The sequence below is a fragment of the Miniopterus natalensis genome, chromosome 13 (genome assembly GCF_054644295.1).
Source record: "Miniopterus natalensis isolate mMinNat1 chromosome 13, mMinNat1.hap1, whole genome shotgun sequence".
NCBI lineage: Eukaryota > Metazoa > Chordata > Mammalia > Chiroptera > Miniopteridae > Miniopterus > Miniopterus natalensis.
In genome coordinates, this window is record NC_142093.1 from 43,872,004 (window position 1) to 43,886,170 (window position 14,167).

Genomic DNA, 14,167 nt, shown 5'->3' on the forward strand with positions numbered 1-14,167 from the left:
AAAAGGAGTCGTGGCCCCATAAGCAATTCCCAGACTTGAGCCAGTTTATACATCCAGTTCCCTCTGAATGAAAGGCAGGTCAGATCCCCTTGAGGAAAGACCCTACTAAACTATCAAACATACACACTTTTATTCTTTCTCCAGGCCTGGGAAGGGACGTCAGCTATTTTACCAAGGTGACTGTGCATTGGGAAAAGTAACATAATCTTTGGGGGATTGCTGGACCTTGCCTGTGAAGTGACAATAATTCCCGGAGATCCAAAACATCACTGTGGTTCCCTAGTCAGAGTGGGGCTTTGTGGCCATTAAGGGACTTTTAATTCAGGTTCATTTCACAGTGGGTCCAGTGGGCCCATAAACCCATCCTGTGGTTATTTCCCTAGTTCCAAAATGGAAAAATGGAGATTTATTCAACAACTGGCAGAATCCAAAATGCAGAGAAATTTTGTCTTTCCAATCGCAAAGACAACGTGTAGTCTCTAGCAAAGATGCCATTTTTCTTTTGTCTGTAGGATGTTTGTTTTTGTTAAGGACTTTTACCCAATGGTACTTTCTGTTACATAGCACATAATAGTAATAAGACATATTCTATGGGGAAACTTAAAAAGAAATGTATTTCACTTTAAAATATAGTACAGGTATTTGAACAAAAATATAATTCTATAATATACTTATGCAAAAATAAGGGCTCATATTATATTTAAGCAAATATGCATTCTAGAGAAATATCGAGTCTTCTTAAAATCACATATTAACTTCTTATTCATAAAGAATAGCCTATATATTGTTTAAAAACTCCCACTTGTCATGAATAAACACTTTGGGGAAATTAAAACTGCCTCCACTTGTTAAGAAAATGAACTGAAGGGCTCTAAACTTGATCAGATTAGGAATTTATAAGTTGTTTCTATAACCCATTTCTTTAGAGTTAATACCAATAAAAGAATTGTAAATGCTGCTTTCTTTGAAATGTGAATAAAATGTTCAGCCAAGGGAGTACTTTACAAATCCTGGGGTATTATTGAAATATTATTGTGTCTGGTACCCAAACTAAATTACAGCTCAGACAAGGGACTGAAAGGTCAGGTTTATTATTCACTTTAGTAAAAATGTAACCACAACACTTGTTTCTACATCAGGGAGTATTATAACCATCATTATGATAATAATAACAATGAAATAATACAGCCACATTGTATTTTGCATTTTTCAGTAGACAGTAGGGCTTATGGCTAATAATCATTTATATTTACACTGAAGTTTTTTATGAAGGAGTTCAGAATGGTTTTTGAATAGTAGCTCATTAATCATTTCAACAAGTTAGTTGGAAAGTTATTATCCCAGTTCAATAGCCGGAAAAATTATATCACAGAAAGGTCAGGTATATATTTACTTGTCCAATATTACACAGAAGTAAAGTGAGTCAGTTTCAAATCTCTGACCTCTTTTTCACCCCTGATCTAAGCGCTGGACCAATGCAATTTTGGTCCATGTTGTGGTTTGACCATCAACCTGAAGTACTTTAAGTCTGACCTCTCTGCTATTACTTTTACAGACCTATAAACACAGAAGAAAATAACAATTTTTCATCTATGGAGACCATACTAAAAAAGACTCAGGCATAATTAATTTATACTTCTATTTGCTCTTTTTTTAAGTCTTATTAGAAACATTTAACAATAGTTGATGTCAATTTAAAATCATAAATATCAAATACTTAATAGTGAAATGCATCATGATCAGACTTATGCTAAAACAAACAAGCAATGTTTTCAGGGCTTTATTTGAATATAAATGTATTTAATAGTTAAAAGAAACAAACAAACAAAAAAACAACTTTCAATAATTCCCAGCACCACAAATAATTAGATCTCTAGGAGAAAATTAAAGAATCAATGTTTCAGTAAAGTGACGATATAAAGGGGGGAATTTAAAAAGTAAACATAGAATTTATACCCAAAGATTGTTGCTTGTTTTTTCTTGTTGTTGTTGTTTAAACAGTTTTAAATAAATTAGTGTAATTTAAATGTTTTATATGACGATGCTTAATTTTAAGGCAGCAGAACAATTGTTATTCTTTAAAATGAAAACATACAGTGAATAAATTATACATTAATTTTTCAAAATAAAACAATTTCATTTTCCCTCTTTGCCTATATCACTTACTATTCCAAATTTAGTGCTATATTATTTTGCTCTAACCTTAAAAATGACCCCAAAATAGAATCAATTCACAACTATATTCCCATTTGAAAGTACAGATTTGCTTACAGAGATACTAAGAGTGAGTTTTCTTAAACCCATTTATATTTATTTTCCCTTGTCTGCATCAAATATTCAAATATATTGTAAAAATTAATATACTTTTTAGTTTTTAAATTCAATGAGATTTGAAGACTCCAACCATTTAAATATTAAGTAAAAATGATAGTTATAAATTTGTGTAGAAAATTCTGATGTTATAGTTACCTTGTTCACCTTAAATTTTTCTTTTAAAACCAAAGTGATAAAAATGTTTACTGCACCTTAGTTTCTTCTACTACAAAACTTTGTATTTTAAAATAAATAAAAGAATAAAAGATGAACTTTCTTGCTAGGTTTAATGATTACATCTTTACCCCTATCTCTGAGGTCTGAGAATTCAGTACATACACAAAAAATTGAAGTAAGGGAGAAAAGAAAACCTTCCAAGAGATGGTGGTACAGATATCCAAAAATTCAGAAAACAATCACCCAAAACTGAGGCAATGACAGAAGAAACAAACTTATTTTGACATCTTTACATATTTTAATGTCTCCCCCACATATTTCCTTTTGAGGCAATTCATGTGAACTGAGTAAGTTAGTAAAGAACAGGATTTATTCAAAAGTATAATATATTACTCTATCTGTGTGCAATATATGTTTCAGTTTTTTAGAAATGGCTATGGGAAATATACGGGTGTTTAATTTTCCATGGTTATTTCAAAATTACTTTGATATGTTTAAGAATACCATTTATGCAACATTAAAATATAAAGATATCTCATTTCCATGTAGAAACAATGTCAAATATCATAATCTTATTTAGTTATATATGTGTTTATTATTTATCTGATACCTAGGACTCAGAACATTTTGTTTAATGTTTTTCTTTTATTTCAGCTTATTCATAATTTTTGGAAGATTTTTTCTGATTTTTTTAATGTTGTCACAGTTACTTTAATATTTCATTAATGTGTATCGGCTTTGTTATCATTTCATTCCCAAACCTTACGTTTACACGTATTATAATACGTAAGATTTGACTTCAAGTCCAACTTCTGTCTTTTAAAGGACTGATTCCCACAGCCACGTTTGTTCAGACCTTAATTTCTCTGGACAGTGAAAGCATTACTTTTTAAACTATTTAGCAGGAGTATAAATCATAGCCATGGCACCTATCGAGCAGTTTCAAGGATATTAAAGCAGTTTAATTAAAAGTCAGTGATTTTGCTGCCATAGAAAATACTGTGCTTTTTCTCAGCCTTTCTTAACTTACAGTCAAAATTTTTGCACTATGAGTGCAAGAGAAAAATACTCTCATAACTTCTTTTTCATTTTAAGAATATTGAAATTTTATTAAACTGACCAAATGAATGATAGTTCTTTTGGTACTCTAAAAAGCAATTTTAATTTTTAAAACATATTCAACATAACCTTCATGCTTTTTACTGATCCAAAGGCATACTAATCTTTCAAAACTCCCAGTATCTGGAGATATACAGGTTGCCACTAATTCATTTTGCTTTAGTGATTCATGAAACTGTAGACACATGAAAATTCTGATGAGTCACCATCCCCAATGCTAACATTACCGAGCAACTTCCAAAGCATTAAGTTATCTATAAATGTAGTTACTGAGAACTAGGATGACTAGAGTCTATTGAATACAGAAAAGTCTCAGAAGGAAAAATTCTGGAATCATGTGAATATTACTGGGGTGGGTCAAAAGCTATATATTCCTAAAACCATCGTCAGACATCTCAACTTGGGATTCTTGAGAGCAACCGATTATTATAACCTTGTCCAGGAGTTGCGAATAGGAGCTAATTTTAGAAAAAGAAATTGAACCCTTTATGGTCACTTTAAACTGTTCCTAAATTGGCAATGTCAGTCCGTTTTGGCAGCTGTCACTCTGAAAACTCTATTCACAAATAAATTTTAATTGGATGAAATTCAGACTATTGATGTTAAAAAAGAAGTAATATTTTAAATGCTGTCAAAATAACTAGTTACTTGGCAGAATGTAAAATGTATAGAAATCTGTGTGTCTGTCCTTGCACGTGTGCAATGTGTGTGCATGCACATGTGTAATGTACTTGCCCCTGAAGCAGGCCATTTTCTTTATTAACTCAAGAAGTTCTTTCTTTTCTCTTTGGCAATGAATATAAATAGCTCAGTTTTTCAAGCATATCCCATCTTGCTCTTGTGGTCCAAGGAGTGATTGGATACATTTTACAAAGTTTACTAATCTGAGAAATGTTTTGATATGAGATATACTGTGCTAGTTGAACAGACGCATTTAGTGATGGGTAACAGAGAAACGAAGTGACTAGGCCAAAGTCACACCAAAAATGACCATGTGTAGTTTAAATCCTGTTTTTTAAAGAAAGAATATTAGATCATCTAGACATAAGATCCTTATAATTTTAGAGAGGATTAAATATATATCTTCAGAAGTATGTTCCCGACTAATAAATTCTGGTAATTTTAACCCAAGTTTTTTCACTAATATTTCAAATCTTCAAAATAGACAAAAATTTTAATAGAAACATTTATATTCTCTCTCTCCCCCCTCCTTCCCTCCCTTCCTCTCTCTCAACACATACACATACACACAAATACACACATATATATACACATAAATATACTTTATGTGAATATACAAAGTATAATTTCAATTATAACATTTTAACATAATACAGTAGTAGACGGACACCAAAATAAAATCTATTTTCTATAGCTATATATCGTAATGTGTAAACTAAGCTCAACGACACTGATCCTGCTTCACTTAGAATCCTCTTTGAAAGTATTTTGTTTTTTAGTTCTTAGAAGTTCATTCAGTGTACTTCACAATGTCAACTTCTGAAGTGTAGAAAGATGTTAATAATTTCCTCAGGTCAATAGTTTGAACCTGACCCAATGCATTCAATAAATATAACCTGTTAGAACGGTCTATACCACCCACTGCACAGCAGTGAAAGAAATAATAAAAGCCCCAAATAACAACGAATATATTTATATGTTACTTGACTCTGAAGAATATAACCAAAATATCAAGTATTTGAAAAATATATAACTAATGTCACACACACTCCCATTTTCCTAATGGCAGTACTTTTAGCATGATGGGGTCATTAAACTTTATATTTCAATTATTTAACTTTTAAAAACCGTGGATGGAAGATCTCTTTAGAGACCACTTTCATTTTCACCAATTTCATTTTTTTAACTCAAAATACAGACCTGAAATGTTCTCTCTTGTACTATATTCCCAATGACTAATTTGATAAAGGTCCTTGCTATTTTCAGCTGATAAACATATACTAGAAGAAACAGGTATTAAAAAATGTGTTCTATACCATCCTTTCATAAAATTTTGGTATGCAGAATGAAGTAACTTCACAATCCTATAATATCTTTTAATGAGATAAAGCTATGCAAAGTTCACAAGCTATCTTCAAAAGTACAGAATAGCAATTTTCTCTTTTAATGACATCTTACGAAGTTTTAGGCGAAGCTGCAAAGCTGTATCCTTTTGGCTTTAAGTTCTTTTTTCTGAGAACAGACTGAGGACAGACAAATTAAATGATTCAGTTCAACCACGCACACTGATCCACTCAAAGTAAGATGATTGAGATGCACGTATCTATTAGAGTTGTGCCATATATCATATTAATTATTCATAACTATCTACTCAATTCTTCTTTTATAGATACAAGCAATTTTTACTGCCTAAGTTATTATAATATTCTCTTTCAGTTTATTAACAGAGAATGTGCACATGGACTTTTCAAAATTAAATCTTGTACAGAAGGGAGCCTAATTTATGTACTTTGTAAACTGCATGCTACGTTTGTGTGGTGGCTCACAGACATCCTCATCGTAAATCTTAATATTTTTTATTTTCTTCTTAAAAGACAGAGACAAAATGAATATTTTCACTATTTAGATCATGATAACTAAATAGAACATTAGGGTATAAGTGGAATTTTTTATTTAATAAAACTTTTTTCAAGGCACTGAGAAAATTAGCATTTGGTGCTAAATGTTCTAGTTAAATATTTATGGCTTTGTTGGGTACAGTTTGATATTTTGAATAAGAGAAAAGCTACCTCACAAAATATAAATATATTAATGATTCTCTATTTTCTAAGCTGTTGATATGTAAGCTTCATGAAAACAATACCAGACTAAAATTCCGCATACCTTTATTGTCTTAAAAAATCATAACCTTGCGCGTATCATTTTCCTCTCTGTTGGATTCACATTGTAGAGTTTTCTCAACAGGAGAAATTCTACTCCCAGGTGACAAAGAAGTAACAGAAAATTATGGTTTTCATAACAATTTCTAAGAATTTGCTTTTCCTCATATGTTATATCCACCTATCACTATCAGAAAGAGGGCAGTGGTGGCTGCAGTGTTTGCTTTTGTGTGTTTGTGTTTCAAAACAAGTTAATAGTCACTTAAATGTAGTTGATTAGACCCCTCACACTGGAAAGTACAGTTATGGTCTTAAATGTATAGCCTACCACTTTCCTCTTTTTAGGGCACGGAGAGTTTGATCTACTTCAGTGGACTGCCATTTTGACACAACAACTTCATTATAACATTTAATTAAATTCTTCATTATTTATTGCCTTAATATCATGCTCATCCCCCACAATGTCACTGCAATTTCATGACCATAAACTTTACTCTACATAGTCTATATAGTATCAACGGGTGTTTCTAAACACATTATTTTCATGGAAAGTCCCCCCCCCCCACCCAATTACAGTAATATCTAGGGTCTTTAAAAAAATAATCTGGAAAAGTTTTAGAGCCACTGTTCTTAATGCAAGTTCTTTAAGAGTCTGTCTTTTTTGGCAATTTTTATAAATACAAATCACCATTTTATTATAAAAGTCAAGAGAAAATGAATGGACATGGATCTTTCTTTTCTTGTTGTTTCACTAGCCTTCAAGAGGTTCTCAAACTATAAGAAAAATCTAGAATAAAACAGGATGGACTTGTTTTACTAATATTCACATATATTGTAATAATGTCAGCCTGCAATAAAAGTATCTTTATACAGACTTTTATATAAAATCTTTTATTCTCTTTGATTTTTAAGGGCAATTGGACATACAGTTTCTTTTAGGGATTTATTATCTGGGATTACTTTTCTCATTTTCAGATAGGGGCTAAAAAAAGAGAAAATGAACTCTGTGAAGAACAGCTCAATACTGCAAATTATACTGAGTTGGAGACTGTTTCAAATGCAGTGATTTGTCTGAAAACATTTTCATTAGCATCCGCATTTAGACTATGGAAAGATTTGAGTATATATTATCAAAGAGCAAATTATATTTTTGCAACTGTTATAACTAAAATTAAAAAGAGCTAAGTCTTTAAATACCCATTAAAACTTTATTTTGAAAAAGTAATCATCTAAAATTAGATATTAAGATGACATAGTGCCAGAACTTAACCTCTCTTCACTATTTTATTCCAGCAACAAGGCCCTGGCAGTCACAGTCTTTGCACATTTTGTTCAACTTTACCAAGAAAAGAATAATTTTCAGCCAGTGTTACTTATTGACGAGTTGAAATCTGTGGCTATTTTTCTATTCATAAACATGTTCCTATAAATGATCTTTAAATTAAACAATCAGAAACTGCATCCAAACTTTTTCTCATGAAAATGAAAATAGTATAACATGAAATGCCTTCATTTGAGGTTAATATCACAGAAAGGCTACTACCCAGAACTCAAATCTCTCTCTTTTTATTTATATACATTTGCATCACTTAGTTTTGGATATGTTTAACAAGAATACACATCATTTCTTTTGAGGATGACAGCAACACTCACAAATAGTCCCTGTCTTTCCTGTCATTATGTTATTGCTAAATCATCCACAACATCATGACCTGATTTGAGTTTCCAGGGACATAGCCAAGAAATGAAATTTAAGTTTCATTCTGATTACATACAAATAGCCAGCACTTAAGAAACCCCTTGAAAAGTGATATATGGCCATTAAAAAAAAAAATCAAGAAGAAGGGAGAAAAAAGAAAGAAGGAAAGGAAGGAAGGAAGGGAGGGAGGAAGGGAGGAAGGGAGGGAGGAAGGGAGGAAGGAGGAAGGGAGGAAGGGAGGAAGGGAGGGAGGAAAGCAGACAGACAGACACCTTTAAAAGCCTAATATAATTACACATAGGCCTCTCACATTCTCTGTGCTGGTATAACAACTAAATGGCAAGTAAAATGAAAACAGTTATCCTTGTGAGATCCCTGTTGCATGCTTTAATTAAAACTAAAAATTTACAACAAAATTAACCCTTGGGTAAGTTGCTCTTTGGTTTAAATCTTCGTTTCCTCCTAGAATTTTGGTAAAATCACTTTTAAATTACGCTGGCCTCTCCTTCTTTACTCCATTACAAAGGTCAAACAACAAGAACCAAACATAAATTTTAGAATAAGTTTCGTTTGTGTGTATGTGTGTTAAGTCCAACCCCTGTATACAAACTGTTAAAAAAAAAATAGATGTGGTAACATAGTGCTTTATTCCAACTTAATCTCATCCTTGAATGAACTTCCTTCAAATCTGAACCATAAAAAAAAAAAAAAAGCAGTCAGTTTCCTGGTGGTTGTAATTTAATTAAGTAACCTTTCACACTGAGCAAAACCCAAAAGCAAAAGGGTCATTAATCTTTCTAGTGATTAGAGACACCTCTAGAGGTTCAAACATTTACCTCTCCTTCCCCGCAGTAGAAACGCTTTTAGGAGGATCATGGTTCATACCTCACATTCCCTGGAGCCAGAGATGGTATATGTGCAGGGCCCAGATCCATTAACGGATATATCCATGGTCTCAGAGTTTGTAGGCTTGTAGTCCACGTAATACTCCTGTAAAGGGGAATTCATTTGTCTTTCAGACTCTCTGGTCTTTTTCCGCCGTCTCTTCATGAGAGAGTGCTGCTGAAGTTGTTTCATGCTGGCTGGGTAGCGTTTCCAAGACACGTAGATAACCAAGAGGATCATGGCCACCGAGAGAAAGAGGGCCACGCTCCCCGCAATGATCTTGTGAAACGAAACATGCTCATACTCTTGCTCTGTGCCAGGAATCTGAAACCCTGGCGAGGGGCTTGGTGTTTCAAGGGTGGGCTGGGTGGGGTCAGATTTGGAGATTGTAGGTTTAGGAATAATCAGAGGCTTCTGGGGAGTTTGGGGCACCAGGTGGGATTTTTCTGTGTTGACCACCTGGACTTCAGAGCAGATATTATATGTTTCCACTGCATCACTAACCTTTTCACCCTGGATATGCTTAGGTCCTGCACATATCATGGTGCTTTCCTTATTTCCTTTGAAATTCTTTAGCCAGTAAAATAGAGGACAAATGCTCCGACTGCACTCCCACATATTTCCGGACAAAGTGATGGATATTAATGATATCCACGCATTGACAGTTTCCTGGGAGATGTTGGTCAGCTTGTTGGAATCCAAATTCAATTTTTGCAAATTGGGCAGACATTTAAACGTGCCCGGCTCGATCCCTTGGATGTCATTCCCTGATAAATCCAAGTTGTGTAAGGAACTCCAAGTCCATGTCAAGCCCTGGCTGATGGAGCGAATCCTGTTCCACTGTAAGTAAATTGAGCGGAGGTTGAAGAGACGCGGAAAATGAGCGAAGTTGATCTTTGAAAACTGATTGTGCTCCAAGTGGAGTTCCTTTAACTTCAAGAGGCCAGCGAAAGCATTTCGGGACAAGCTCCGGAGACGGTTGTAACCCAAATCCAGGAAGTCAAGGTTTCGACAGTCTTGAAAAACTCTTATTGGCACGGTCTTTAAGGAGTTGGATCTCAAGTGTAAAATAATGAGTTTCCGAAGGCCCTTAAACTGTTCGGACTGCAACGTCTGAAGCTTGTTGTAGGAGAGGTCCAGGTTTCGGAGGTTAGGAACTGGGTGAAAGGTTTTATTGTGCAGATAGGTGATTTTGTTGGAGCTTAGAATTAATTCTTTCAGTCTACGAATGCCTTGAAATGCATCTTCATCTACGGAGCTAATGTAATTATGGTCAAGATAAAGCCATATAAGCTGGTTAAGGCCGGCAAACTGATTGGATTTGAGTTTCTGAATGCTGTTGAACCTCAACGATAAGCCTTGGGATCCTCCAGAAATGTTCTCTGGGATATCTGTGAAAGCGTGAGACTCACAGTACACAATTTTGCCATCACATCTGCAGTTCTTTGGGCAAGCTCTCTGAGCCCCCGTGAGCATAACAAGCAGCAGCGTAGAAAGTAGCACTAGCACCACACGCATGCCTCTCAGCTGCGTAATTAAACGGAAACCTACAATGTTAAAAAGAAGACAAATGCACATTGTCAAGCTCTTAATGTAAATCGCCACCAGTTTACCAAGATCGGGGACATTTCATCTAGTTAGCAATGGGACAGTTGATTTAAGAACAATGTGGTTAACATTTGAAGATTTCTTGTCTTCGGGGCTGCAGGTTTCCTATTTAGGTTTCATTCTTTCTTCCCTGATTTTTAAATCACCCCAGCGCCACAGAACCAAGAAAAAGCTTTCCCGACTTTCAGGAGTTCCGGTATTCATCAACACTAAAAAGCACAGAGCCTGCCTTATCACTTAGTGCCGACATTTTAATAACAATAGTATTTGGCTAGTCACTCTGTGGGACACCAGTACTAAAAGCAGGAGTGCCAAATCTTCTGGGAATGGCAAAAATGTGACTTCCTAAACCCCCATCCTTGTACACCTTTCCTAGTTGAGCAAACAGGCTGTGATGTTTTGGCAAAGGAGCTTCAGTCAGCTGTCAAGGTAATCCAAGTTTGCCATGCCTGAAATTGTATCCTTATTGCATAATAGAAAAACAATGTCTGAGCTCTGAAAAAAATGGCATTGGGACTAGCATGGGCAGCCAATGAAGCACAGCATGAAGACTAATTACAGCCCAGGTAGCTCAGCATTCGGGGAGAACTGCCTCCTGGAGCTCTCTTGCCCAGGGATACACACAGACTCAGAGCCCTGACTGTGGATAATACAAAACACTCCAAAGTTAAGATCCTCCGATTCCTATTACATATTTGCTTAAGATGCAAAATTATCTTGCGAAGTATGAGTGGCTGTTATTTTTCACATAGTGCTTCTGCAAACCTGGGGCATAAACAAGTAAGAGAAACGCAAACTACCACCCCCCCTCCCCCCATCCCAACCTGCTCGAATTTCTCAGACTTTTTTTTTTTTCCCCTCCCCTACCTCCATTCACTTCTGAAAACCTGCAAAGTTGCAATCAATTGGCACTTAGGCTGCATTTCCAAGTCACAGTCTCTTAAGGGACTTCTTTTCCCTGTCAACAGATTTATTATTTCTTAGTGGTAGGAGAAAAAAACACACAAAAGTACCGTCTGCTGCGGTGTCTGTATTTCTCTTAAATATTCCTATTTTAACCGAGAGGCAATCAGCCAAACCTCTAACCAAAAAACTCCTTTTACTCAACCAGTTAAGTCTTTTTTTTTTTTTTTTCTTTCTGTTTGAAACCCGATGCTGCTCTCTGTCCTCTTGCCAGCTACAGGCTCATTGAAATACATTCCAGCTCTTCCAGACAGGAGAAAGGGGGGGAAAAAAGCCAGTCACACTTGAAAAAATAAGACGGGCAAATGCCTGCTGGAAATTCGGAAGCTGCGTTCAGGATACAGCTTCCAAGATAAAACAAGCCCTTGTGCGACCTCTGGGAAAGTAAGGACCCCCACCCCTCCCCAGACGCAGCAAAGTGTTAACAGTGTTCCCGACAGCGGCCAGAAACACACGCATGGTTAATATGAGCAAGAAATAGAAGCAAACACAGTGTTTATTTATCCCATGCTCAATGCCCAAGCTGGGGAGACGCATGCAGAAGAGACCGGCTTAACGATATTTCTCTAGAGTCTGTTTGAGTCCGTGCTATGCATTTACGAATTTTAAAAAAAACAAAAAAACTGCAAAAAGGAAAATGATCTAAAAATATAATAGCAACTCTAGTGAGTCAACTGGCAAACTCAGAGGCTGCTGCTTGCCGCCGGTCTGCCCGTCTTTTATCGGCTAATGCCACCACGACTGAGGCTAGGACGCCGAGAGGATCAGCCTTGCCCAAGCAGACAAGAAAAGTTCACTTACCCATCCTTTGTCATCCAACACCGGGTCCCCCCTCTCTCAGCTTTCTTCTTATTCGGTCTCTGGTGCCGACACCACCACCACCTTCATGACACAGTGCGGCTGTCATTCACACCATTCTGATCCCGCATGTGAGCTAGGAGCCCCATACAAACTTCCCCGGAGAGGACAGGCAAAAAAATATATGTACATAAATGAAAAAAAAAAAAAAAAATCAGCATGGGGTGGGATGGGGGGGTCAGGGGGAAGCAAGCCCTGGGGGAGGGGGAGGGCTTCTAGGCTCTGAGGACCATTGTGCGATTCACCAGAGACCCATCAGCAGTCATTGGCAATCTGTGCGAGAAAGAGCGACAGCCCATCTTGAAGGTAACCAACTTCTCTATAAAAACACAGAGAGAGAGAGGGGAAAAAAAAAAAAAAGAGAGAAGAAAATCTTCAGAATACCTGGCATTCCTTATTGTGCTGGCTTTTGCCATTCCCAGATAAAGCAATTCATCCTCTGGATTTTCAGTTCTTGAAGCAAGTAGGCCTCCTGTGCGGTGGGAGACCCCAGTTTAAAAGCTATGCAGGCTAGGTTTATCCATTTAGCTGGTCAGGTTTAAAGTGTTTTGTAGCTGTGCTGAGAGGCAGCCCTTGTCTAATTCAGAAGCCTTTCCAGAGACTGATGATGCTCAGAGCTTGTTGGTGCTAATGCTTGAGTTTGTGATACACTGAGTGCCCTCCGCTGGAGAAAACAGATTGCACATTAAAGACGGGAACAAGTGAGCCTGTCAGTGGTGTGCAGCCTTCCCTCTCCCAGAAAGGGAAATTAAAGGCGCAGGATCACTTTTTTTTCCCCTTTCCAATAACATATATTATGAAAGGTTTATGCAAAGAAGTACCATTCTGTGATATCAAATATTAAGTAAAGCATTGGTTCTTTAAATATTTTGGAATTAGCAGTTTTTAAAAGTTGCCTCGACCTGATTTATCTCTTTTTGCTGCATGTTCACGTATCACAAGAAATTTATCTTTTTTTTCAACAACAGAACTAGTTTTAGTTTTCTTTTTGTTACTATTGGCTTGTTTTATTTATTTATGTTTCTTAAACCACACACAGAAGCAATCTTATATTCAAAGGAAAAAAAATGTTATTAAATCACTTTCAAAGATGGTTTACATTGACAAATCTTAGGTCTAATTTTTAAATTCCCAACTATGACAGTGAAATAAATCCTGCAATTCTGTGCATTGTGTTGAATATTCTAGATCATTGCTTTCTAAAAGTGTACATTTTCAGGCTTAAAGCAGTTATCTTTAGTACTATATTACCAAATGTGCAGTTAACTAAGAGAGTCTAAATGTTAAATAAGTGTAGAAATGCCAGCTTGATATCATTAGCACAGTTATTTTTAAAAAACTAGTCTACATTTTTAATGTAAATTTTTCTCAAGCAAGACACTTATCATAATGTGCATTTCTAGGGGAAAAAAAGCATGTATGTTCTACGTCATTGTTGTATTTCTCTAAAATGTGCAGAATATCCTCAGAATTAGGAGGAATGAAATACCTGAGATATGTATTTTTTAAAAAAACCTATACATGTTTTTTGAACATGTACTGAACTTTAAAAAATAATAATACAACATTACATTTCCATTTTGTTTCTTTTCTTTACTTTTTTATTTCATAACCCTCTGGCAGATAATTTTTGGAACAATCCAGAAGAATGAACCAATATAACACACAGGAAAACTGTTGGATACATTTGCTAACCTAATTCAGC

The 14,167-nt window shown here is 35.6% G+C and overlaps 1 protein-coding gene across 3 annotated transcripts; it reads right to left on the reverse strand.

Moving 5' to 3' along the window:
• Positions 1–4,865: 4,865 nt before the first annotated feature.
• LRRTM4 (leucine rich repeat transmembrane neuronal 4) lies at positions 4,866–13,108 on the reverse strand. 3 transcript variants are annotated; one of them, XM_087823661.1, is made up of 3 exons: positions 12,406–12,603; positions 9,034–10,580; positions 4,866–5,813 (listed from the first exon to the last, which is right to left on the reverse strand). In XM_087823661.1, the coding sequence occupies exons 1-3, from the start codon at positions 12,407–12,409 to the stop codon at positions 5,745–5,747; spliced, it is 1,620 nt and encodes a 539-aa protein (XP_087679787.1). In that variant the 5' UTR covers positions 12,410–12,603; the 3' UTR covers positions 4,866–5,744. The 3 variants fall into 3 exon arrangements, with proteins under 3 accessions (XP_087679787.1, XP_087679788.1, XP_087679789.1); XM_087823662.1 differs by lacking the exon at positions 12,406–12,603 and adding an exon at positions 11,509–11,687; XM_087823663.1 differs by lacking the exons at positions 4,866–5,813; positions 12,406–12,603 and adding an exon at positions 12,847–13,108 and having other exon boundaries at positions 7,644–10,580.
• Positions 13,109–14,167: the final 1,059 nt, after the last annotated feature.